The sequence below is a fragment of the Narcine bancroftii genome, chromosome 6 (assembly GCF_036971445.1).
Source record: "Narcine bancroftii isolate sNarBan1 chromosome 6, sNarBan1.hap1, whole genome shotgun sequence".
Lineage (NCBI taxonomy): Eukaryota > Metazoa > Chordata > Chondrichthyes > Torpediniformes > Narcinidae > Narcine > Narcine bancroftii.
The window spans coordinates 185,787,671-185,815,410 of NC_091474.1; the positions used below are offsets into that span (position 1 = coordinate 185,787,671).

Below are 27,740 nucleotides of genomic sequence, written 5' to 3' on the forward strand. Positions count from 1 at the left end.
TTCTCTCCAACTAATCTTTGCATTTTGATAGAAAGATTATAATAGATTTGTTACATGACTAGTTTACTAAATAATAATAATTTTTCTTAATGCTACACCTCAAGATAAATCATCCAACTTTGCCGGTTTTATAGTTGGCTTAAGCATCTGATTCAGTATTCAACTGTTTGGTAAACTTAGCTGTAACTGGCATGGTATTCTTCATCTACTTACTTAAGCTTTTCAGTGCCTAAGCTCCAAGCCAGATTTAACTGGCACAGCAATGGGTTTGATCTGTTGGTTTATTCAGCCTTTGTTAGATTAATAAAGATAAAATTGAATGATTTTTAAAAATAAGTGATATATTAGGTGGATTGTGAAAGCAGCTTTGCAATTTTGGGAGCTGGGCATATCCCCATATGTCAGTAAAAAAATTTGACTGGAAGATCACTTTGCTGAGCACCTTTGCTCACGTCTGCAGCAAAGATGGGAATCTCCCAGTGGCCAACCGTTTCAATTTTGCAGCCCACTCCTGTGCCAACATGTCTGTCCATGGCCTTGTGCTGTCAAAACAGGGCCACCCATAAATTGGAGGAGCAACATCTAATATTCCATCTGGGCACTCTAACCAAATGGCATTAACAGTGACTTCTCTGGTTTCTGCTAGACCAGTCCCCATTCTTCCTCTCTTCCCTATCCCTGTCTCCTTTCCTCTATTCAGAGGTATTCTTGCCTTTCTTCCCTTGTAACCTTCCTCCCTTGTCCACCTTTTGCCTGTGGGAGATGGTCATATCCCCATATGCCAGTAAAAAAAATTTGATTGGGAGATCGCTTTGCTCACGTCTGCATCAAAGATGGGAATCTACCAGTGGCCAACTGTTTCAATTCTGTCCCCCTGTCCTTCCCCACACCACCACCACTTTATTCAGGCACCTGCCTAGATATGGAGGGCTCAGGCCTGAAATATTGGTTATGTATTTTTATCTTTGATATATACAAGGTATGCTGAGTTTCTCCACCATTGTCTTTTTACTACACTTACTGCAACTGCAGCCTTCATGTTTTATTCCCCTAAATATAGCCTACTCCACTATTTGGATGGTCACTGAGGCAAATGCAGTTTCAACTTTTAACAGCCACAAGACAAGATTGGATAACTAAAGCCCATTCTTTTGGTATTGCACCCAAGGATGAGGAAAGTGTAAGATGTGCAGTATGTGTAATGTTTTGAATACACCTGGCAAGGTAATGTCCAACTGGATTTTTAACTTCACTTGATCATGATCATTGACATTCCAAACATTTATGTAAAATGCAGACACCCCCCCCCCCATTTTTGAGGGGAATTTTTTTTTACCCCGTGTATGATACAACCACCACCCCCCCTCGCCCGCCCGAGTCGCGCTGGCATCTCTTCACCCCCCCCCACACACCCAATTCACATTCGCATCACTCCGTCTGATTCGTGATGTACTCTCGCCCGCCTGAGTCACGCTGCCATCTCTCCATCCACCCAAGTCACGGTCGCCTCTCCCTCCCCTCACCCACCTGAGTGGCACTGCCGTCTCTCCGGCCGAGTTACGCTGCAGAAAATTTAAAAAATTTTTTACTCCGGAGTACAATACGATCCCCCTATTTTTGAGGGGAAAAAGGGGCAACATTTTTTTTGCATTATACTCGAATATTTACGGTAATCGAACTAGATTGACAAGTGGGTATTGGTGGCAAATTTAGCGATGAGTTGTAGATACGTGGATAATGTTTAAATGCTTAAGTGATCTCATGAGTTAGAAAATTGAGCTGTTGATTGGCTAATGATAAATGAAATGTTGTGGATATAGAACAATGAAAGGTCAGCTCAGTTTCAACTTTCACTGGGCCAATTAGAGATTGCAAAGGACTTTTCCCAGAGAAGAGTGGATCTTGAATAAGACTGCCTTGTGGATCCACATTTGCTGAATGTCTTCAAGCAAAATGTGAACCTGTTTTCTACAAACGTGGAGACTTCCAGTTAGGATGAGATTGACTACATCAAAATTCTTAGGTGATTGAAGCTAAATAAGACCATAACATTCAAGAGCAGAATTAGGCTATTTACCCCATCGAGTCTGCTCTGCCATTCAAATCATGGCTGATGCATTTTTCATTTCAACCCTATTCTGCCTTCCTACAATGTTATCCACCTGTAATATTAACTTATTTTTTTTTTCACTCTCCACAGATGATACCTGCCCTGAGTATTTCCAACTGTTAGTTTTTTTTTTGCCTAATTTCTTCACATCTCATTTTAATGGAATGGACAATAGCACAAAATGTTTTTTTTTAAAATCCATCATCTTGTACAATTGAAAAGAATCATGTACGACTTCAGTATAACAATTGTGTCACCTTGCCCTGTGTGCAACATCTAAAGTAATGAATATTTTAAAAAAATTGCCAAGGCTTTGTTAACGTGTTCTAAATACATAACTACTAACTAGAGTGAAAAGAGCAGCAGGATCATGGAAATGCTGGTGTCTGGAACTTGGATTCCTCCAAGTGCAACATTCCAATTAATGTGGATGAAAGGGGAAATAAAAGCTGTAAAAGTCTTTTGAACATTGTAATTATGCCTGTTCTACCATCTTAACCCACCATCCTCTGTACTTGTACTTCATAATCCCTACTCACCCTAACCTTTGGCCTTCAGTTTTAAACTCCAATACAGGCAAACCTGTTATACACTACTTCAATCAATGGAAAATTCAGTTACTACAATTTGGAAAACTGACTATTTCCTGTTGTATGCATATAATTATTCAGTTACCACAAGATCTTTCTGGAAAACTTGAGTTACAAGTAGATCGTGTGAACAGTCCTAAATAAAATGACAGTCAGACTCAGTGTGTGCTTCCTATTAAATATCGATTAAAAAATGTGGAAAGGAATCTGACAGAGATATATGCAAGTTTTAAGGGCCAGTTTTACAAATGAATCTCATCACTGACATATAAATTTGAAGAGCATAAGTAAAATTATAGATTGGATACAAGATTAGAAAATAAATACAATCTGTTTGAATTTCTGTGGAATCTGGCAAAATAAACTTAAGGATAATGCAATAAGCTCCATCAAAAGGCTTGACATTAATTTACATGAATATTGCCTGTTAACCAGCAGCAAAATGTGAAGGAATCCAAGTTAAGTTCATTGTCATCTGATTGTACAAACTCAATGAAACTGCATTCTCCGGTCCTCGGTGTAAAACAACCAGGTAACTGTGAACCAGGTAACCAGATCTTTGAATAGTGATGATCCAGGGTCATGATTGAATACTTGAGATCTGCCTCAATTTTGATGCAATATTTTTTTGCTGTTATAGTTCTTGCTTTAATGCTCCATCTGAGCATTCCTACATTACTAACAGAAGCTTGTCTATTCTCTTTCAGGTTTTCCTTGAAAATTAATTTATGCTATATGCCTCAAGTACATACTCCATGTTGATATCATCTGTGGAGTGGGTGGAGAGTCGATTCACCAGGATGTTGCCTGGGATGCAACTTTTCAATTATGAGAGACTGAATAAGCTAGCTCTGTTTTCCCACAGAACAGAAGTTAAGAGGGGTTACGATGGTGGTGCAGAACATTAGAATGGACACATAGGGTTGAAATACAGAGAAAGGTGGAAGCACACTTGCCAAAAACATTTAAGGTATACCTGGAATTACCTAGATTATGATGAAATAATATTAAAAATTATGCTAAATATTTGATGAAGTAGTGATTCATTCATTTACAGTCCCAATTTTAAAAAGTCAACATCTACTATTTTTAGATCTTTTCATAACCTCAACAAATCTTTCCTGATAAGCACCATATCACAACCAAGGATAAGAAAATGGACATGCACGTAAAGTATACAAGGAGAGAAAATGATGGAGCCAGCTGAACAGTTTGAGGTGATCATCAGTGTCACATGTACATATCAAGTGTCTTATTCTCTGCAATTATTTTAAATCAGGCATTATCAGCTTGTTATTGAATAAAACAGATAAACATGTCCTTAGAACAGGCCTGCAAACAAGTTAGGGTCTCAAGAACAATCAAGGTAATTTTTGTAGCTTTTTTTTGTATTTAGCTGCTTGTCATCATTTAGATAGCAACCAATTCATTCCTAATTGTATGTTCAGCGTTTTGGATCAATGGGTGTTGTGTTAAATGTGCTAAATAAACAAACTACTACACTCACATCATTTTTTTGATGTTTAAGTGCTCAGGGTGTCAAAGCAACCTCAAGTTACTTTGCTTGCATAGACACTGGGCATGCTAACATGTATTGTTGCATTTGCCATTTGTGTACAAGAAGTTTCTCCCACTAGGATGTTGACAGGTTAGGAACCTCAAAAATAATACTATCATGTTATCACATCCTCATGTGGTTTATCTGTGCAGCAATTCTGTTTTCCAACCACACCAACTCTCAAAAGCTATCACTCATTTGTAAAAACATTCAATGTTTCAACATCTCCTTTCTGAGGAGAGAATCAAAAAGATTCAAAATTCTCAGTGAAGACATTTCAGCTTAACGTGGACAAACCTCTATCCTTTGACCTAATAGATATCAATTTTATGAGTAGGGAAACAGGCTATGAGCTAAGCCCTTTCAAGAAATTGAAAACAATAAAGCCTCCAAAAAAAATCCCAGATTCCAGAAATCTGAAATAAATCAGAAAAAAATTGAAAATACCCAGCTAATCCAGCAGCATCTGTGACAATAAACTAATTATTACTTAAAATTGGTGCAGTAATTTAGAATGCCAACACTGAAAGGTCATCAAATTGATCTTTCCAATCCCAAACACAGAAGCAAAATATTCTCTGCATTTTTGCATATAAATTGTCCTAGGATGTATATAATTGAAGGCAGTGTAGCTATTCATAATGTCCTTTTATTATTTTTAGAGGGGCTGTGTTTAAAATCCAAGGGCAAGTTATAGTACTTTTTTTTAAAAATCACATGACAAGATTTATTTAAATTGTCAAAACTGTTGTAAAGGGACAAAGTTAGCACAACAGGATAATAATTCACCCACAAGAAATGTATTCACCAAATGTTCCATGATTACTATATTTTTTAGATTGAGGCATTAAATAAACTAGATTGAGGGATTAAATAAATAATCTACGCAGAGCCTTACACATCCTGAGGAACAACCCAAGAGTACTTTTCAAACAATTATTTAAATTGCAGGTTTGGTTCATGGCAAATATGGATTATTGTTTGTAGTATAGGAAGTAAATAAAGTGTCTTTAAAGATTAAAATACCATTTACTGTTCTAACTTGTTCTAATTTTTGTTTATATGAACTCCCAGTTAAACAACATGACCCACCCATTCCAGCAGATTTTTTCTTGTGGACCAGAATTTCTAAGTATTCCTCCAGGATGGTCATTTACCTTAATATCTGGTCGTGATTTTGGGAATATCCTGCACTCCTATGAAGCATCTTGGAATGTTTTACAATGATAAAAGGCACTGTTGTACATAAATGTCAGTTGTTGAGAAAAATAGTATAATGCATCACTTGATAATGCAAAGTTATCAATAAGTTGCAATCTAACAGCTTTAGCAACAGTTTGATTTACCTGCACTATTTATATTTGATTCCTTGAGCTAAAGCTTTCAGATTACCAGGCGAGCCCCACAAAGTACCAAATATGATCTTTTCATTTTTCAGTGACTCTTCTTGCGACAGTTCTCTCCCTGAAACTACAACATTCTTAATGGCTCTAATTACTTGTGAGGATCCTCTAACATACTGATTCAACCAATTGTGAGCTTCTTGAAGGGAACCCTCTTCATTGGAGGACACTAAAATTTCATCAATCAGCCCAATATTCAACCCCATTGCAGGATCCACACGCTGGGCACTGCTCAACAGTTTAAGAGCATTCCGATATCCAATCAGTTTAATCAGCCTGGTAGCTCCACCCCATCCTGGTACCAATCCCACGAGTTTGTGAACAAAACGGATCTCACTTCCTGAAGTCATCAGTCTGTTCAAAAAAAGACAAGAATCAATTAGCTTACAGTAGAGCACAGTTGAACACAACTGATTGAGAATAAAATATTGAATTCTAATACTAAATTTTTGAAGCATCTTCCAGCTGATGGGAGCAACAAGAAGCCCTTCAACATGAAGCATTTCTGTGACCCATACACCATTAGCCAAGTTCATCATGATGTAGAAAAACATTAGCAGAAGTGTTATTTTTAATGTATCTAATCAACTCACTATGTCAGCACTGATAAATGTGGCAACTGATTTTTCACATCACTAACAATATAACAAAGAACAGAATGTTTTGTTTAAAGTAATGCTAATGGAAGGAGAAATATTGGCCAGAACACCAGGAATATCTTTTCTGCTTTTCAGTCACTTGCAGCGGCCTCCTGGATAGGAGGCTATTGTACCTTGTATTGTAGTCCTGTGTTTTCTTTATGTAATACTTTGGTCTCAGAGCACACTGTTTAAAAAAAATAGCAGCTACAGTTTTAAACCAACAAATAAAAGTACTTGAAGATGAAAAGTCAGCACTGGATTCAGGATGCAACTGAAAGAGTGCAGTATTCCCTCAGAATACACTGAAGTTTCAGCCAAAACATTTGTGCCCAAGTTTTTAGCTCGAATCCACAGCTTTTAATTCAAACTTGTGAATGCCAGACATCAAGACGCAGCAACATGCAGAGATGAAACTGTAAAGTTTCTGTAAAGTAATTCAGTACAACTTCCTGCTCTCTGAAATGTTTGGTGCTGGTATCAGGGCATGCTAGATGAATATTGAATAAAGGAATACAAAGTTAACACAAATTAATTATTCTGCACAAGTTAAAACTCAAGACATTTTTGATGTTAGAAAATATAGTGATAAACACAAGCAATGTTAGGCGTTAAGACAGGTAGGTTATTTTAGAATTGCACATCATTCTTGGGTCACTCCTTTATAGGAGCCATGAATGAGGACATGGAGACTCATGAAGATATTTTCTGGATAGGATTACTACAGTTATGGGGACAGGCTGGACTGTAGATATTTACTTCAGAATAGGGGAAGATGAGGGTAGATTTACTGGAGGAACATAACATTATGAGGAAGGTGGATGACAGGCTGACTTATTTCCATTAACAGAGCAGCCAATAACTGGAAGATAAAGTTATGGTAATCAGTAGGATTAGCCATAATCAAGAGAGTATCAGTAGTCTAATAAGTAAAAACAGGGAACAATAAAGTTATGTACCAAGATCTGTGCAAATGTAAATTTGGTGAGCACTTTTCTTGCTGTTGTGGACAAAGAGCCAAATGATCTTTCTCTGTAACATAAATTATTTGGTTTTACAAATAAATGTTAAGGAGAAAGCTATGTCACTGGAATTGAACAGGGGTTCCCAAAACTTCCCAAAGGCAACTTTTGAGTAGAAACTTGTGGGAATCACCAAAGTAATGTGAAGTCAGTTGTAAAGGTGGTAGAAGAATAAAAAGAGCATCTTCTGCTTTGATAGGTGAGAAATAGGGATCACACATTAAAACAATTAAATATACAGCAGTTACAGGCCCTTCCAACCCATGAGCCTGTAGCACCAAAATACCCCAATTGACCTACAACATTTTGAAGGGTGTGAGAAACCAGAGCACTCAAAGGAAACTCATGCAGGCACAGAGAGAACATACAAACCCGGGTCGCTGGTAGTATAACTGCGCTAACCGTGTAACCTTCTACAATTTTTACAAGCATTTTTACCATCGTTTTAAGTGAAATGTATTTACAGGAAGATGTTTACCAGATATACAAGTTAATTTTAGCCCTTTTTTCATAACATCACATTAATGTAATAAGAAAACTCTCATTTCAGAGAAGGTGCAAGGATAAAATAAGAGAAAAGCATAACTATGTGTGTGATATACTCAACTCTTTTTTTTAAAAAAGTGAATTTAGCGAATTCCTACTTTTGTCAAAAAGCTACATTCAGCTTGTGCCTCCATATTTCTACTTTCTCAAAGCTCTCAACTTAAGGTGACCAGAAAGCTTCACATATATGCAAATTATAGAGACTTTGGCCATTTTACTGTTCATCTGGAAATGAATTACCATAAATATTTGTGTATAATGCGACCCCCCCAAAATTTTTAAGGGGAAAAATTTTACCATGTGTTTACGAACCCCCCCTCTGAGTCACACTGCCGTCTCTCACGACCCCCTCCCCCGCCTGAGTCAGCTGACGTCTCTCACGACACCCCCTCCCCCGCCTGAGTCGCACTGGCATCTCTCATGACACCCCCCCCTCCTCTCACCCGCCCGAGTCACGCTGGCGTCTCTCATGACCCTCCCCCACCCTCGGCCGCCCAAGTCGCGCTGCCGTCTACAGCACCCGCTCGCTTGCAGAATTTTTAAAAAAAATGTTTACTCTAATATAATGCGACCCCCCTATTTTTGAGGGGAATTTTTTTTGCATTATACTCGAATATTTACGGTACATGAATATATATTTTTCAATTTATCAAATGAGCAGATGAAATACATTAATTATCTTTCAAGAAACAGTACACGAAGTCAAGTGGTTGTGTTCATGTTGAGTCAGCTTTTTTTGAATATTTTATTTAAATTCGATACATGTATTATCTAAATACAGGAGTGTATTATTATTTACACTTGAATGAGAGACATAGTATTTTATACCCCCAAACTCCTCCCACCAAAACAATAACAACCCCAAAAAAAAATAAAATTACAATCAATAAAATTTTGTCTCTACAATATTAAACCTATAAACACCAAGGAGTTGATAAGGTTTTGAGGTTAAGTGGATAATTTCATAATGTGATGCCTACTGTATGTAGATATAGGCACCAAATTTATAATTATCATACTTATTCCTTAAATTGTAATGTGTTCACCACCCCCCCCCCTCCAGAGCATGCCATCTATCCATTCCCAAATTTGAATCCATTTCCATGACACTGCTATGCATTTTCTTGCAAATGCCAGTGCAATTTTTACAAATATCTTTTGAAACATATTAAATTTTAATTTTAGCCCAATCCCAGATATATTACCCAATAGAAAAAGCATTGGATCTTGAGGAAATTTAACTTTAGTAACCCATTCTAAAAATATTGTGAAATCTGTCCAAAAAGGTCTCAATTTTGAACATGATCAACACTTATCTTTTGATTTCACCCTAAACATTTATCTGATAAATCTGATTTCAATGCAGTGGAGTAAGATATAATTGATGCAAAGCATTATACTGAATTAATCTATACCAAAAATTTATTGTGTTTGCCATACTATCATGATACAATTCCAACCATATTCTTTTCATCTTTAATAATTTATGCAATGATGTTTCTGGTTCCGTCAAATAAATTATTACATCATCTGCAAATAGACTAAACTTGTGTTCCTCTCCACCAACTTCAAAACCTTTAACATCAAGATCAGACCTAATTAATTCTGCCAATGGGTCTATTGCCAAAATAAGTAAAGTTAGTGACAATGGACACCCTTGTCTACTGGATCTAGTTAATTGAAAAAAAAAGAAACTTGCCCATTCTTTACTACATTAGCTCTTGGCCCATTAAACTTGTTGAGTACTTTAAATTTAAAAAAAAATCCATTCTAATCTATCAAATGCTTTTACAGCATGTAATACCACTGCTACACTCAGATCTCCTCTTTTCTGTGCCAAATGTATTATACTCAGTCTAGTCACATTATCTGCTGATTTTCTTCTTAAACAAAATCAGTGTGATCCATATTAATCAGCTTTGGTTCATATTTTACCAGCCTGTTTGCTAATATTTTTGCAACTATTTTATAATCAAAGATATAGGTCTATATGAGGATGTCTTTGAAGTTTCTAGTTTTTGGAATTACTTATTATTGCTGTTTTAATAGATCCCGGCAATGTATGTGTTTCATCTGCCTGAGCTAATACTTCCAAGAATTGAGGAATTAATAAATTTTTTAATTCATTGTAAAATTCAGATGGGAAACTATCCTCTTCTGGAGACTTAAAGAACTCAATGCTTCCCTAATTTCAGTTAGTGTGAAAGGTGCAGCCAACTCTGGTCATCCAAACTTAATTTGGGTAAATTAATTTGGGCTAAAAAAAAATTATCTATCTTACTATCAACTTTCAAAGATTTGAACTTAAACAACTTTAAATAGAATTGCTTAAAATCATCATTAATTTTTTTGAGGTTTACAAGAAATTAAATTTGAGTCATCCTTAGTTGCAATAATCTTCCTCTATGTTTGTTCTGTCTTTAGTTGCTATGCTAAAAGCTGGTACACTCTTTTACCTAATTCATAATACTTTAGTTCTCATAATCACTTTCTCTGTTCTACTTTCTCTGTTCTACATGTTTGCAAAGTATTATATTGAAGCTTTTTATTTATAAAGGATCTTCATTTATCCTCAGTTTCTTGTCTCTGTAAATCTTTTTCGAAATTCGTTATGTCTCCAATTGTTCTAATACTTTCATGTAGTCCTTCATTTGAGAAGTTTAACTTATTTGACCACTTATATACACTTTCATCACATCCCATAAAATGCATTTATCAGAAACCTAATTAGAATTAATTTTTAAAAAGTCATGTCTTCTAATAAATTCACAAAAATCTTTCCTTTTTAATAATGTAGAATTAAACCTCCATCTATATACTGATTCTTGCCTATCTACCATTGTTATTGCCAAAAACAAGGAAAAGGATTAGATAAAATTCTTGACATACTCTACTTACTGTATTCTACCTTGGAGTTGTGCAGATAATAAAAATAAGTTAATTCTAGAATAAGAATTATGTCTACTGGAATAAAAGGAATAATCCCATCTGCCAAATTTAAGTCCTTCATCAGTGACAGTAACATTTTGGCTGCTTTTGTCCTTACTGTAATTTTTGATGACCTGTCTAGAATTGGGTCTAAACAAAAAAATTGAAGTCGCCTTCTAAAATTTTTTCATTAGCATTTGCTAAATTCAAAAAAAGTTTCCTGTATGAATGTAATCATCCGCGTTCCGTGCATATATATTCATTAACATCAAATACTCTGGGGGGGGGGGGAATTGACACCTGCAGAATCTGTAATTACATTTTGTACGTCAGAAGTCTCTTATCTATTAATAGTCTGATGGTTCTTGTATAAATATGCACTTTTAAATAAAGCTGATTTTAAACAATAATTTTAAGAATGTAATTGAGAACTAACAGTAATCACTTCCTCCCTCCCTCTCCCCCACTTCACTTTAGAAACTGCACATATGCTATGTGATCAACCTACTAAACTTTCAACTTTGTCCTGCTTAGAAAGATGATTCACATTTGTGATAGTTTATAAAATTATAGTTATAATATTGCTGTTTATTAAGTGTAATATAATTTTATTTCAAGTTTTCAAAAGTTCAAGATTCAATACTTGCATCCAAGTTAGATTTTCATCAACTGCTTTAATGGAAAATCAAGTTTGCTTTTCATTAACTGAATTTACTTAACCATAATGTGAGCATAAACTAATTCACTGATAGATTTAATTAGCTATCAATAAAACTTTTATGCAATAAACTACAACTGTTCATCTTACTAGCAAGCCTTTTCACTGACTGGTGGCAAACAGTGAAAATTTACAAACCAGTAAACTTTTTCACTGGGTCAGGTTTGTACCATTTCTGTCATCTCAATGCCATAAAAGAAAACAAAATATCTGGATAACCTAAACAAACTAAAAAAATAAAATGTTTAAAATAAATAACTGTACAAATGCTTTGATTGATGAGACTTCCCAACAAATTCTGTTCCATGTTGGTCTTTATTTTAAAACTATAAGCATTCTTCTAAATTTAATAATTAGTCAGTGAAAGAAAACAAAAGATTATTTTCCAAGAGTAGGAGAGTGCAAGGTGAGACGGGAATTATTTGAACAATTTGAGGGGAAAGTTTTCCTCACACAGAGGATGGTGAGTGTATGGAAGAAGCTGTCAAAAGAGGTGGTAGAAGCAGTAATAATCAGAGTTTAAAAAGCATTTGGGCAGATCAACAGAGAAGAAATATGAGGGATATGGGCCAAATACAGGAAAATGGCATTGTGGAGATGGGAGTTTCTGCCTGCGTGGATGAGTTGGGCCAAAGAGCCCGTTTACATGCTGTACATTCACAAAACATCCTCAATCACCTCAAAGCTACACAAAATTCAACAACCAAGTATTCATTTTTGTCAACAGAAACATTGAGTAACGTGGAGAGAATCCAAGTTTTGGTTTAATATTTCATTCAAAAGATGAGAACTGGGACATCACCACATTATCCTCAGCAAAACCCTTGGAGCCTCTCTAGGTTTATTTCTATTCAAATTTCAGGAATAGGCCTTGAATTGCACCTTCTGACTCAAGTGAATGCTCTATCACCTAAACCACAAACTGGCACATCTAATAAAAAGAATCTGTTGATGTTGTTTAGAAAAATAAAGAAAAAAGCACCAAAAAGGAAGCATGACCAGAGAAGCACATAAAAAGTTCCCGACCAGGTAGGTTACAACAAAAAAGACAGAAGTTATAGGGGTAGAAACAGGTCCTTGGTTGCTGATATTAACAATACTACACAATAGTGATGCCATGTTATATTCCACTTTCAAAATACAATCCCAAATGCAACTAAATCTGTTTCAGGTGCAGCTTTCACTGTAGCACACATTTAGGAAGATCCAATTTCAAGTTCAGCAGTGTTCTCTCCCATGTGTTTGTTTACCAGCATCCTTCATTTAATCTCAGAATATATAAGGGGGCAAAGATCACCACTTTGTTCCATGTCTCAGGTGATTATTTTCAAATATTCTTCTCAATCAAAGGTTTTGAAAGTGTTGGTGAATTTTATTATTGCCGAGGCAGCAGGCTTGCAGAGGACCTGTGTCTTGTTTAATATATGGGCCATTCTCTTGTGAGCTTTGGTGCACAAACACATGCCTCATCTGCATATTTAAGCTCAGCTGCTGAGTTTAAGGTGACCTTGATTCTGGAGTTTAGTTGCTATAGGCTGAACATGCATCATATTCCCCCTGGGTAGCATATCCAGGAAGCACATTTTTTGTAAACAATTGAATTTGAGAGGCTGTCAGACAGTCTCTTCTGACTGATGCAGTTAAAGGGATTAGTGATGCTGTACTGGATGGTGCTACTCCTTGCATTTTTCTTGGAGTTGTTCAGTATCAACCACGTCTGCTGCTCTTTAAGTTGGATGAACACTTCAGTCTGAATCAACTCCTACATAGGGGCCAACTTCATGGCCTCATTTAAATGATCCAAACCCCTTTCCATTACATTGTCTTTCAAATTTAATTTTTCCACTCCTACCATCCTTTGAACCATTGTGCATCACCCGCTCCTTTCATCTACCTGATCTTCCTTAAAACCTTTAGTTTTGACAAGTGTTTGACCACAGGTTTTTTTCCCTTTGGTTTTTCACCTACCCCGGAGCCATATTAACAAAATATTAGGGCAGAGAGTGGTAGTAAATCCAAATAGAGCAGTAGCAATAGAGGGCAAGGGCATGAGAGCTAGAACGAGAGAGATAAATAGTAGAGGCAAGAACTTTGAATTTAAATTGGGAGGAATTAATGGGGTCAGCAGTTAGGTCGAGTGCTCCATTTGCAGGATATGTAAAATCTGGAACAACAATTGTCCCTGATGACTATATCTGCAAAAAGTGCATCAAACTGCAGCTCTTGGCAGACCCCGTTAGGAAGCTGGAGCTGGATGAACTCATGTTCATTCGGGAGGCCAAGGCAGTGAGAGAGAGGAGCTTCAGGGAGAGTCGCCCTTAAAAGTCAGGAGACAGGTAATTGGGTGACTGTTAGGAGAGGGAAGGGGTATAGGCAGAGAATTCCTGTGGCCATTCTCCTTAAGTATACTGTTTTGGATACTGTTGGCGGGACGATGGTCTTACTGAGACCAGCTGTTGTGATCACATCTCTGGCATCGGTAACGGCCCCTTAGCTGAGCTATGGTAATTGAGGATTCATTGGTTAGGTGAGCAAATAGGAGGTTTGGTGGGTGAGATCAAGACTCCTGGGTGGCCTCCCAGGTCTGTGATCAAGTTCATAGCATTCTGGAAGGGGAGGGTGAGCAGCCAGATGTCATAGTCCACATGGGGACCAATGACATAGATAGTAGTGATGAGGTCCTGAAGAGGGAATATAAGAAGTTAAAAAAAAAGCACCCCAAGAGTGGCAATCTCAGGATCACTGCTTCTGTCATGTGCTAAAGGGGGTAGGAAAAGGAATATGTGGCTGAAGATTTGGTGCAGGGGGCAAGATTTAGATTTCTGGATCATTGGGAACTCTTCTGGGGAAGGTCTGACCTATACAGGACGGGCTGGGGGATGGACAGGACGGGCTGGGGGATGGACAGGACGGGCTGGGGGATGGACAGGACGGGCTGGGGGATGGACAGGACGGGCTGGGGGATGGACAGGACGGGCTGGGGGATGGACAGGACGGGCTGGGGGATGGACAGGACGGGCTGGGGGATGGACAGGACGGGCTGGGGGATGGACAGGACGGGCTGGGGGATGGACAGGACGGGCTGGGGGATGGACAGGACGGGCTGGGGGATGGACAGGACGGGCTGGGGGATGGACAGGACGGGCTGGGGGATGGACAGGACGGGCTGGGGGATGGACAGGACGGGCTGGGGGATGGACAGGACGGGCTGGGGGATGGACAGGACGGGCTGGGGGATGGACAGGACGGGCTGGGGGATGGACAGGACGGGCTGGGGGATGGACAGGACGGGCTGGGGGATGGACAGGACGGGCTGGGGGATGGACAGGACGGGCTGGAGGATTTGCAGGACTGGCTGCAGGATGGACAGGACTGGCTGCAGGATGGACAGGACTGGCTGCAGGATGGACAGGACTGGCTGCAGGATGGACAGGACTGGCTGCAGGATGGACAGGACTGGCTGCAGGATGGACAGGACTGGCTGCAGGATGGACAGGACTGGCTGCAGGATGGACAGGACTGGCTGCAGGATGGACAGGACTGGCTGCAGGATGGACAGGACTGGCTGCAGGATGGACAGGACTGGCTGCAGGATGGACAGGACTGGCTGCAGATGGACAGGACTGGCTGCAGGATGGACAGGACTGGCTGCTGGATGGACAGGATGGGAGGTAGAAAAGGGGGAGGAGTAGCATTACTGGTAGCATCATAGCTATTGAAAGGGAGGACACTGCAGAAGGATTGTGCACTGTGGGTGGAAGTCAGAAATGGGAAGGGAGCTATCACTGTGCTGGGAGTAATCTATAGACCCCAAAATAGCCCTTGGGACACTGAGGAGCAGTCAGATCTTGGAATGGTGCAGGAAATAAAGGGTTGTAGTTATGGGTGATTTCAACTTCCCTAACATTAACTTGCATCTGATTGCAAGAGGGATAGATGGGGCTGAATTTGTCAGGTATGTTCAAGGATTCCTGACCAGCTGATGAGATATAGTTATATACTAGATAGAGTTCTGGGTAATGAACCTAGTCAGCTGGCGTTCCTCTCGGTGGGGGAGCATTTTGGTGAGAGTGACCACAAATCCCCTAGCTTCAGTATAGCTGTGGAAAAGGATAAAAACAGACAAAATGGGAAAGGGCTTAATTGGGGAAGGGTTAATTATAAAGGGATGAGGCAGGAATTAGTGAGAGTAAATTGGAAACAGAGGGTGAAGAGTGAAAGCACAGAAGTAATATAGAAGAAGTTAAGGGACCACTTGTGGAGGGTACAGGATAGGTTTGTCCCACTGGGACAAGATTGTAGGAAAATGGAACCATGGCTGACAAAACAGGTGAGAAAACTAGTCAAGAGAAAGAAGGAAGCAAATGTTAGCTATAGGAAGCAAGAAAGGCTCATAAGAAATATATGGTTGCCAGGATGAAGCTTAAGAACAAAGGTGAAGGTTTTGGCCTGTAGGATTAAGAACCCCCAAGCGTTCTATGCATATGTGAAGAACAGAAGGATGTCAAAATGGGGGTGGGGCCACTAAAGGATAAAGGAGGCATAATGTGTCTGGAGGTGGAGGAGGTCCTAAATAAATACTTTGCTTCAGTATTCACAAAAGGACCTTGATCAGGGTGAGGTCAGAAGAGAATAGGCCTGTGTACTGGACAAAGTGGAGATTGAAGAAGAGGAAGTGTTGGATCTTCTTAGAACCATCAAGATTGATGTCCCCAGGGCCAGATTCTATGGGAAGTGAGAGAAGAGATAGCTGGGGCAGAATCTATGATCTTTGAATCCTCCTTGGTTGTAGGGAATGTGCCGGAGGATTGGAGAATGACAAAGGTAGTCCCCTTATTTAAAAAAATAGGGAGAATCCTGGGAATTATAGACAGATGAGTCTTATGTCAGTGGTGTGCAAACTGCTGGAAAGGATTCTTAAGGATAGTATCTATGAGCTTTTAGAGAAGTACAGTTTAATCAAGGATAGTCAGCATGGCTTTGTGAAGGGAAGGTCAAGTCTCACTAGCCTAATTGAGTTTTTTTTTTAAAGAAAGAGGTAAAAGAAATTGTGGATGTTACGGCAGTAGATGTGGTCTAAATGGATTTTAGCTAGACATTTGTCAAGGTCCCCCATGAGACACTCTTGCAGGAAGAAAGCAGAGAGTAATAACAGAAGGAAAGTATTCTGCTTGGGAGGTCAGAGACTAGTGGAGTGCCTCAGGGATCTGTTCTGGGACCCCTGCCATTTGTGATATTTATAAATGACTCATTTATAAATGAGGCAGAAGGATGAGTCAGTAAGCTTGCAGGTGACACAGGTTGGAGGAGCTGTGGATGGAGCTGAAGGTTACAAGAGCAAATAGACAGGATGCAGTGTTGGGCAGAAAAGTGGCAGAAGGAGTTCAATTCAGATAAGTCTGAGGTAATGCATTTTGGAAGGACTAACCAAAAGGCTGAGTACAAGGTTAATGATCAGTTACTCAAGTGTGGATAAACAGAGGAACCTTGTGGTTCAAATCCATACATCCCTCAAGGTTGTCACACAAGTTGATAGGATAGTTAAGAAGGTCCATGGGATGCAGAGCTTCATTAATAGGGGGATTGTGTTCAGGTTTAGAGAGATCATGATGAAACTCTACAAATCTCCTGTAAGACCAAACTTGGAATAGTATGTTCAGTTCTGGTAATCTTATTTATAGGAAGGATGTGGAAGCCACAGAGAGGGTGCAGAGAAGATTTACCAGGATGTTGCCTGGATTGGAAAACAAGTTTCATGAGGCGATGTTGGCAGAGCTGAGACTTCTTTCTTTGAAGCGCAGAAGGTTGAGAGGAGTCTTGATAGAGGTCTACAAGATTATGAGAGGCATGGATAGGGTGGACAGCCAGCACCTGTTTCCAAGGGCAGGAATGACAAACACCAGAGGACATGTGCACAGAGTGAAAGGAGGCAAATTTAGGAGAGAAAGCAGGGGCAAGATTTGTTTTTAAAAATATATATATATATATTTTTTTTTAAGTTGTGGGTGCTTGAAATGCCTTGCCTAGGATGGTGGTGGAGGCTGAAACATTGGGGGCATTTGAGACTCAGACAGGCACATGAAGGAAAAATAGAGAACTACAGGATAGGGTGGGTTTAGTACTAGGGATTTATAGGCCAGCACAACATCGAACGCCGAAGGGCCTGCACTGTGCTGTAGAGTTCCATGTAGAGAATTTTCCATTTCCATAATCTTTTTCTCATCATATCCAATTCCCTTCTGAAAGTACTCATTTTCAACCACCATCCTTGTATGTGGTGAATTTTAGATCATAACCATTCTTTATTAAAAATATTTTCCTCTAATCCCCATTGTACTTTTGCATCTTGTGATCCCCATTCTCAAACTATTAACAATATCCATTTATTTTCCCGTCTAAACAAGATTTGATCCTGCTCATCTCAAAATCTCCTTTCAAACCTACTTGCTCCTAGGAGAGCAATCCCAGCTTGTCAGTTTAAATTACAGCTGAAATCTACCTTTTCAGGAACCATGAGAAACTTCAAACAATAGAAAAAATACAAGAACTGCAAATGCTGAAATCTTGTGGAATGATGGAACCTCATCCCTGGAAAAGATGTGGAGTAGGTAAAGGAACTAGGAGCACCTATTCCTGGAATGAGGTTCCATCATTCCATTCCTCTCCCATTTCACACATTTCTGATCTCACCCTGCTTCCCCCACCCCCAGACATAACAAGGATAGAATTACCCTGGTCTTTTCTTTCCATACCACCAGTTACCACATCCTGCTCCAAATATTTCCATGAAATTCATTGCGATCTTATGGATAGCCACATCTCTCCCTCCCCTTTCCACTCTTTGCAGTGATAATTTTCTCCATTCTTACCTCTCCATCCATCCTTCCACCCCTTAGGAACTTCCCGCTACAAATGCAGAAGGTTCAAACATTATCCCCTACATCTCTCCCCTCACCTCCATCTAGGGTCATAAAAAATGTTCCAGGTGAGGCAGTTTCACATGCACCTCACCCAACTTAATCTACTGTATTCAGTGCACTCATTGTGGCCTCTGTATTGGTGATACCAAAGCCAGATTGGGTGATTGCTTTGTCAACTGCTGATTCTTCGCCTGTGGGTACAAGCTGAAATTCCCACTTGCTAGTTATTTAATTCTCATCATTTCCACACAGAAATGTCTGTAACAGGTTTCATCTGTTGCCAGGGTGAGGCTGAATGTAAACTTCAGCAACAAAACATCAGGACTTTAAAGTCAATGACATGAACACTGAAATTTCCAGTTTTAATCAAATCTTTTCCTGATTTAGTACAACTATTTTTTATCTCTCCTTTACCTGCACCCATTTCCTCAACCCTCTCAGCTCTTCTCCGCCAGTGGTCTTTTCCCCGGTCTCTTCAGCTCTCCCACCTTCATCAGTCCAGTTTCTTATTACCTCTTGGACCCTCCACACACCTCATTTATGCTTCCTAGCCACCCTCCATCCACTGGCTCTTGACCAAAACATTGACTAACCATTTCCCTCCATGGATGCTGCCTGACCTGCTGAGTCCTTCGAGCATTCTCTTTTCAGGACAGTATTAGTACTCTGGATCAAAAGTAAACAACTTACCATAAATGTATTTAGAATAAAAAGAAAGGCTTTTATAAGTTTCCCTTTACTGAGCAGAAAATATTATAGCAAAAATATTAATGTTAAAAATATTAGCGTCTCATTCAGTTATCCAAGGTGGTTGAATAAGCATGTTGCCGTGTTGCGGGGGGGGGGGGGGGGGCGAGGAAACAAGAGTTGCTTTTTACTTTCTCTTCAAGCTGACATTGTTTATTAACATTTTTGCCACTTACCTGAAATCACAGGCTGTAGCAACTTCAGCACCTCCTCCCAACGCCTTCCCTTGAACTAAAGCAATGCTGATCAGAGGTAGCCTGCACTAGGAATGTTAGAAAGATTAGTAAAGCTATTCAGTCAACAGAACACATTAAAATAAAATACAAACACTTTCCATAACGTGATAATTTTCTGCAAATATTCTGCTTAATCTAGCAGGATAATTTACTGAAATTTTACATAGGGCATGAAAATCAATTTAAAGTGAATTCAGAGTTAAATTAAGCATTTGTTATACACTATTTAATAGATTGTAATCTCTACTCATCTAGAATTTAAAACCTCGAAGTCAATAGGACATTTACAGTATTACATATGTATCATAGGAAAGACAGACACTTAAATTAGGTAAGAAGCCTATATGTCACAGGTGGTTGAAGAATTTTAAAATTAAGGAATTTCACTTTTGTGTTCCACATGCACACAAAAAATATAGTAATAGAAACAAGAGCGGCTGAAACTGAAATTTAAAAAACAGTCATTAGAAAACTAATTTTTTTTTAAAGAATTTCCAAACATGGACAGTACAGTTAGTATAGATATTAGCACAATGCTGTTACAGCACCAGCAATTGGGACTGGGGTTCAAATCCCACGCTGTAAGGAGTTTGTAAATTCTCCCCGTGTCTGCGTGGGTTTTCCCCAGGTGCCCCAGTTTCCTCCCACCCTTCAAAATGTATAGTAAATAATGTATAGTTAACAATTGATAGTTAACAATTGATAGTTAACAATTGATAGTTAACAATTGATAGTTAACAATTGATAGTTAACAATTGATAGTTAACAATTTATAGTTAAAAATTTAAAGTTTAAATTTAAATTTAAAACTTGAAGTGAAATAGAAAAATTGGCAGCGATTATAGTTCAATACAAAAAAGTGCTGGAGAAACTCAAGAGGTCACGCAATATCTAAAGGAAGCAAAGGGTAACCAACATTTCAGGTCTGTACCATTTGTCAAGGTATGAGCAAATAACCTTTTGCTTCCTATAAATGCTGCGCAACCTACTGAGTTTCTCCAGCGCTTTTGTGTATTACAAAACAACTTGTGAAAAGAGTCTTTGGCTCAAGTTAGCTTAGCACAATTCATTTGCTGTGAATATCAATATCTTCTGATAGAGGTTAGATGCTTAACATTTTTATTTGCATCAACTAAATTGAAGTAGGGTAGAAAGACTGGTTTGTTTGATTAAAAAGCATCAAGTGTTACAATTCATTCTATTTAGATTGAAACAAAATAAAGCTCAATCCCACACTATCAATTATATTACTTTTTAGCTATATATTTGTACCTCAGTAGCCTTGTCAAGGTGTTCTGCATAAACATGCACATCTTCAATCCATCCTGGGAAAAATGCAAAAGCTCTCAATTTTTTGATCACTACAACACTGATGAATTTGCTAGTTTTCATTTATAATTTCACGAAAATGTCAGGAATGAAAGAAGGTAAGGCAATATGCAGCCATATTTTTTTTCTAATCTAAATGTAAATCTTTAATATATAAAATCTAAAATATTTGAAGCAAATGGAAATATTTTAACTAAATTCCTTTCCAATTCCCTACATTTGTACAATGTTTTGATAGATTACACACACGCAAGGGTGCTATTGAATAGTGCTGTTTATAAATCACAGAAACTACCCTTGAAAATATAATACGATCAAAATTTACCAAAAGGATATGCTATTTGTTCTATGATATAATGCTTTTTGTATAGCACACTGTTACAAACATAATGCTTCATTCAGACAGTAACTACTCTTTGTGATGTACCAAGCTAGAAAAAACAGGAAAAAAATGTACCTCAGGATTTAATATTGCTTTTACTGCTCTTAAATCAGAGCCAGAACAAAACGTGTTGTTTGCACCTCGTAAAATAAGACCTTTCCCATTTGTCCAATGTTCCAGCTCTTCGACCTTATCCCGAAAATCCAACATCATTGTCCCTTGTAAAAGAAAACACCATTTTTAAAATATTAAACTTGTGTCAAAAATATAACCACTGAGGATTGTGAGACTGAATTAGAATAATTAAAGTTTAACTTTTAGTCAATTATACTATCATCATTTTATAACTGGCCTTATAATAAGATGATCCAAGCGATCATAAGACAATGTAAATGTGTACATTATGGGCCAGATCATTCCCCACCACTGCATTCCCCACCCTTTATTCTGAAGTTGTGCCCTCCAGTCTTAAAGTCAGGAAAATATCCTTTGTCATCTAGTCTATCAAACTCTTCAAGAACTTTAAGTTTTGTGAGTTATCTTCTCAGTCTAAACTCTAGAGAGCACAGTTCCAGTCTAATCAACCTCTCCTCATACAGCAAACATGCCATCTGTATAATCAGTCAGGTGAATCTCTACAGCACTCCCTCATGATGAGTACATCCTTTCTAAAGTAAAGGGGCTAACATCTTGCACAACACTGTAGGTTCAGTATCATCAATACCCTATATAATTGCAATAACACTTTCTTAGTTATATTTAAACTTCCTTAAAATATACCCTAACATAGGTTTGTCTTCCTGATCACCTGCTGTATCCATAAGTGAGCCTTCAGTGACTTATGTATAAGCAAATCCTGATCTCTAAACATCAACAGTATACAATCTTTCTTCATTTGATAAATGGACTTGCTTTTCTGTTGGATGATCCCGCATTATATTCTATCTGCTGTGTTCTCACCCAGTTTTTTCACACATGTTGAAGCAGTTTTTCATCTCCCCCCACATTCACAATTCCCACCTATTTTAGTATTATCATGAAAGGTGGAAGTATTGTTTGGTCCCCTCAACTAAACCAGTGATTGAGATTATGAATAGCTCTGGTCCAACAATTAATTTTTCATGGTACCTTTATATATTTATAGCCTGCCAACCTCAGAATAATGTTTATTTTCAGCTCTTTGTTTTCTATCCAATAACCAATTTTCAAAACATCCCACTTCCTGCACCATACTATATGCTCTTTGTTGATGAATCTTTGTGAGACCTTATTGAAAGCCTTAAGAAAATCCAAATACACAGCATCCAGATTCCCTCTTATCACTAGTCAAATTCACAAAGAACTCAAGCAGAGTTCCAATTTCCATTCCATTCAGTCTGCTCAATTATACTATTCTTTTCCAGATGTCCTCTTATTACATCCACTTTTGATCGATTGCTCACTATATAAATACAAAAATATAAAAAGTATAAATATCTAGAAAAAACTACACACACACATACTATATGGTGTATGTGTATATCTATTTATTTATTTTTGTTGCACAATTGTTCAGCATAGCCATTACTTGGAAATCTGATTCCCAACGGAGTCTAACCTTTTGGAAGTCAGAAATGCATAGTTGTGTTCTCCTGGAGAAGATTTACAACCTCAGAAATGGTTACAAAATATTTTTATGAATATGGAACCATATTTAAGATACATAGGGTTTAACTTTTGATGATTCTTCCCTCAGGTCTTCAATACCACAATCTCCAGTATCCCTAGTGAAGTCTATGTCAAGACATTTATGCCTGAAGGGAGGAAGCAAGCTCTGGATGAATCATTTAATGTTTCATCTGCATGTAATTGATGCTTTTGTCACGTTATATGGGAGAATTACCCTTTTACCTTTGGAGGAGGGGGAGTCTTTCTCTTTTTATTTTTTTTTGTTTCCTGTTTCCTACTTTTCTTTCAAGGATGGCCATGGTGTGTAATTTTGTACATAAATAAGTGCAGAATTTGATAATTGTGATAATGTGTTGATCCTTCCTTCTTTGTATATCAACATGTAGTTTAGTTTTGGCATTTTATTGTATGTATCTCTGATGTTTCTTTGATTTTGTTTTGTAACTTGATTGAAAATTAAATAAAAAAACAAATGGAGGTGTAAGGCACCCTTTCTGTCCAATAGCCTACAGGTCACCCTTGGGCAAAGTATAGTACCTGTTTAGCTTCCCAATCAGGGTCAAGTGAAGCCATAGATTGCAAATGGTGGATGTTTTTTTTTTATATAAGATTCTACACATTGGAATTTATGTTTGTAAAACTTAAAACTCTGGGCAGATAATTTGCTGATGAATGGCCAAGGTTACCCATCCAGTATAGAGACAGCAACTGAAGAAGGCAACAACAATTTGGAGGGTCAGAGATCGTGATGGATGGAGAGACATGATCGGCTACGCTAAATGGCAGGGCACCTGAATTAATTATATGCGAGTGTGTGCACGTACATATAGTATGTGTGTATATGCACAATATTTATTTATACCAGGTTCTAATAGACAGAATAGAAAACACCTTTGATCTCAAAAGAAAACTCATTCAAAACTCTTTCACATCCATGATTGTATTGTTACCTTTCAATCTCATCAACTTCTCAAGTAGTGTTTTGCCTAATCTTTACTTTTTTGCTTCTCATTATCACCAATTCTAATATATTTGGCCTGTTTTGTGCATCTGCTTCAATGAAGATAGATAGATGCACATGTTTGCTCTTTATAAATTTTTCTGGCTCCACCTGGATTTTCCCTTTTCCTTTCTTCATATCTATGGCATTCTTGAAGTCTATTCTCATACTCTACTTTGCCTTTATCAATTTCTTGGTTTTCCTTAAGTTCTAAACCTCAGCTCTGCTGCTATTTCTGGAACTTTAGAAGCTTTTTTCCCCTTTTCTTACAACGATTTGTGATTTATTTTGACAAAAATGATTGAATTAGTTTACCATCAAGTTTTTGCACCTTCAAAGAATTTTTTTTGAACTTTTAACACGTTTCTTTAAGTGCCAATCAATGCCCACCCACCATTATACTTTTCAATGTATTCTCCCAATCAACTACAGCTGATTCATTTTCATAGTTTGTTTATATTTAGGATTCTAGTTGTGCTTTGAACTACATCACTTTCAAACTCTGCAAAATTCCACAATACTGTGATCAATTGTCTGCAAAGGCCTCTCAACAACAAGATTATTAACCTTTTATTGCACTAAAGGAGTTCCAAAACAGTTCTTCTTTCTCCCCTCCCCGGATCCTTATGACAGAAAAATACCTTGTACATTCCACAAAATTATCTTGCAACGTTAATTAAGCCAGTATACATGTAGGTTAAAGTTTTTCTGGCTCCTGTATGATCCCGGTTGATGTACCTTAATCCAATATTACAACTGCTGTTTAAATATCATTAAAAACTCATTACTTAAAGCAACAGCAGCAATAAATATGAAATACTGTAAATAAATCAGCATCTGTGATTTTAGAAAGATATTTTGCAACCAACAAATAATGTGTTTACAGTAAAAACAATGTGGGAGAAACTCAGTTCTTCAAACAGTGTCCTTTATATAGTAAAGATAAAAACATAACCGACGTTTTGGGCTTGAGCCCTTCAAGGTATGGAAAAAATGTTAGCAGGTGTCCGAATTTTTTAAAAAGGGCGGGAGGGGGGGAAAGAGGTGTGGTCGCAAGGCAGAAGGTAATAGGTGGAGGAGAGGAAGGGCACAGCAGCAAGCAAGGGAAGGAGGGATGGCTAGGTGAATAGAGAGGGAAAGGAATGGAGAGCTGAGGGAAAGACAACAGGGGAGGGAGTGTCATGTGTGAAATCTGGAATGTATGTATTGCGGGTGGTCACATGTCCTCCCCGTCTGGAACTTATTTGGAAGTCACATCATCTGACAGTCAAGGTTGGATTCCAACCACTAATCAGTCTCACCTTGCCATTGGTTAATTCAAATCACTCAGCATCACTATGTGGCCAGGGGGCGGGGCCACAGGCCCATGGCACAGGCACAGTATGTGGCACTCTCTGCCTCGTGGTCTGAGCTCCGGACACCACTCCATGCCAGATCACTACTGTGGATGTCACTTGAAATGGTCACAGGTAAGTTGTGTACTACACTGAAACTGAACTGTAGTACTGCTCCCAATAATCAAGGGTCCACGAGCATGTGTGAACCGCTGTGTACAGCGTATACTGGAGCCGCCTCCCAATAATCAGGGGTCCAGGAGGATGTGTAGAACCCCTGCTTACAGTGTGCAAATGTCAGCATCATATTTAAGGTTAGATTTTTCCAAATCCACTATAGGGCTGTCTAATTGAAGTGCCAGTACCCCACTGCCCTAGCTTAAAAAAGTGTCATCAACCTGAAATTTAAACTCTCTTCATCGATGTTGCCTACCAGCAGTTTGTTCTGTACCCTTTTATGAAAAAGGCAGCTCTGACATGCAGGTTTAAAAATTTTAAATCTGTATGAAATTAGCAGAATTAAGATTGTAGTCAATTGCCTTCAGCAATTGATACAAAGCAGTTTTATGCATCTTAGTAAAATGCGTTCTTTCAAGCTACATCTCTCTTTTGGCTTGGCTTCGCGGATGAAGATTTATGGAGGGGTAAAGTCCACGTCAGCTGCAGGCTCGTTTATGGCTGACAAGTCCGATGCGGGACAGGCAGACACGGTTGCAGCGGTTGCAAGGGAAAATTGGTTGGTTGGGGTTGGGTGTTGTCACAAAGCAACATAAATAAATAAGCAGAACTCTATGATGAGAAGTACAAAGCTCTCCTTTCAACTCTCAGCTGAAAAGTTCCAGCAACTAAACTATCCTAACTAGTTGCTGGGATTTTTCATCGTGGTTTCCTTACCAAGATTATTTTGAACCTCTGATAATTCCCTCGCCTCACTGATATGCAATGAATTACTAGGTTTCTTAAAAGCTCAATCTTTTTCCTTGAAAAAAGGGAATAAAGTGAAGAGAACAATGTCTTCAGATTGACCTGAAGATTTTTGGGTTGTCATAATTTCACGTGCAGAATCAGAAACTAAAATGGACCACCTTGCCATCCCAGACCATCTCACCTCTACCCCCACCCTGACCTTTTCCCATGCCTGTACCTCTCTTTTGTAGCTCAGGAGAACTGAGTGGCCTGGGGCCCCAAAAGCCAACCCATCACTGCAGTCATAGGACATTTAAAATTATTTTAAATGTCCTTTCTAATCTGAGATGTTCAAAAAATAGTTCAAATAGATCTAAGAAAGAAATACCTTAAACTAGAAATTAATTAATTCAAATAAAGCAAAGTAGACAAAGCACAAATCTCTTCTTTTAAAATCAATAATTGAAATTAAAGGAGTTTTACTACTTAAGGCAGAAACCTCTGATGCAAAGACAAGAGACCTCCCATGTTTTGCTGTTAGATTCAGCAGTGAGTTTAATGACAGAACAGGAGATCAGAACCTTGAACTTATTTCTTGATTTCCACATCCAGTGCACAGGAGAAAAGTCAGAAACCAACTGACCGAGAAGCAGAAAGCCATTTATTAACCTGTCCCTTTACATTTTGACACAATGCTTTACCTGGAAGTGAGACCTCCACCCCCCACCCACCCCCACCCCTGCCACCTCAGATAAATAAGAAACAAGAACAATTTTCTGAGAAGCAGATGAACTGATTGTCAGTCTGTGCTCCTCGTCAGAAAATAACAGTATCCTACCTGAAAAAGCATTCATTCGTTCAGGGTGGTTTATGGTCATAGTCGCAATCCCATTTTGATCTTTCCGCAAATCAATAGATCCTCCATGGAGCTGCTCAAGTTTTCCCTTGATATCACCTTCATTTACTCTGTAGACAGAGGAATACGTGGACAGCCTACTCTGTTGTAATAGTTGCTTCCTCATAGTGCAAAGCACACACTTGTAGATGCAGAGCATAACCATTTCGACTCAATGCTGAAAAGAAATAAATAATCAAGGTTTTTATTTTCTCTCTCCTCCCCCAACCCCCCACCCCCCCACGCCCAACACCCCCCGCCCCCCCCCCCCCCCCCCCCGTCCACCCCACTTTTTCTGCTCTCTAAAATAAATTGCAGGCTGAAAATTCAGCTATTTTACTTGCAAAATAGATCAATTTCTTTTTGCTGTATTTTGGTGAACAGAAATCAGAAAATAACTTCATAAAATATTGTTATGATAATACCCAGTCAATGAACTTGAGAATGGGTGCCCCCACTAATTTCTTTTATTAAATTAATCTCTAACAATCATTTGTTTTCTATTTCAATATTTTAACTAACATTTTATAAAATACACACAAGAATAGAAATAACACAATTAAAATGGTATGTCCAAGTCAATAAGTATCATATACAAATTCAAGTGTGAAAATGTGATGTTAGAAATAATTCTCCTAACAAATAAGAGATAAATAAATATTTATAAAGAAATTCCAAACTAATCTACTAAAAAAAATTTTAAAAACTGAGCAGCCTATCCTGAGGATCTGTCGAATAGTTCAAAACATAGCTCCAGTCCAAAAACGGCAAGAATTACTTTATTTCTGGAAAGGAAGAGTTAATTCATAG

The 27,740-nt window shown here is 38.3% G+C and overlaps 1 protein-coding gene across 2 annotated transcripts in view; it reads right to left on the reverse strand.

Moving 5' to 3' along the window:
* Nucleotides 1-1,572: 1,572 nt before the first annotated feature.
* echdc1 (enoyl CoA hydratase domain containing 1) overlaps nt 1,573-27,740 on the reverse strand; it is a 40,199-nt gene continuing 14,031 nt past the window's right edge. The window contains exons 2-6 of one of the 2 annotated variants that reach the window (XM_069886970.1): nt 26,874-27,108; nt 21,203-21,345; nt 20,689-20,741; nt 19,357-19,437; nt 1,573-6,015 (exon numbers count right to left, since the gene is read on the reverse strand). In XM_069886970.1, coding sequence (XP_069743071.1) covers nt 5,610-6,015; nt 19,357-19,437; nt 20,689-20,741; nt 21,203-21,345; nt 26,874-27,096 — 906 coding nt within the window. In that variant the 5' untranslated portion in view covers nt 27,097-27,108 and the 3' untranslated portion in view covers nt 1,573-5,609. Of the gene's footprint in view, nt 6,016-19,356; nt 19,443-20,688; nt 20,742-21,202; nt 21,346-26,873; nt 27,109-27,740 lie in introns of both variants that reach the window. The other variant, XM_069886971.1, reaches the window with a different exon arrangement.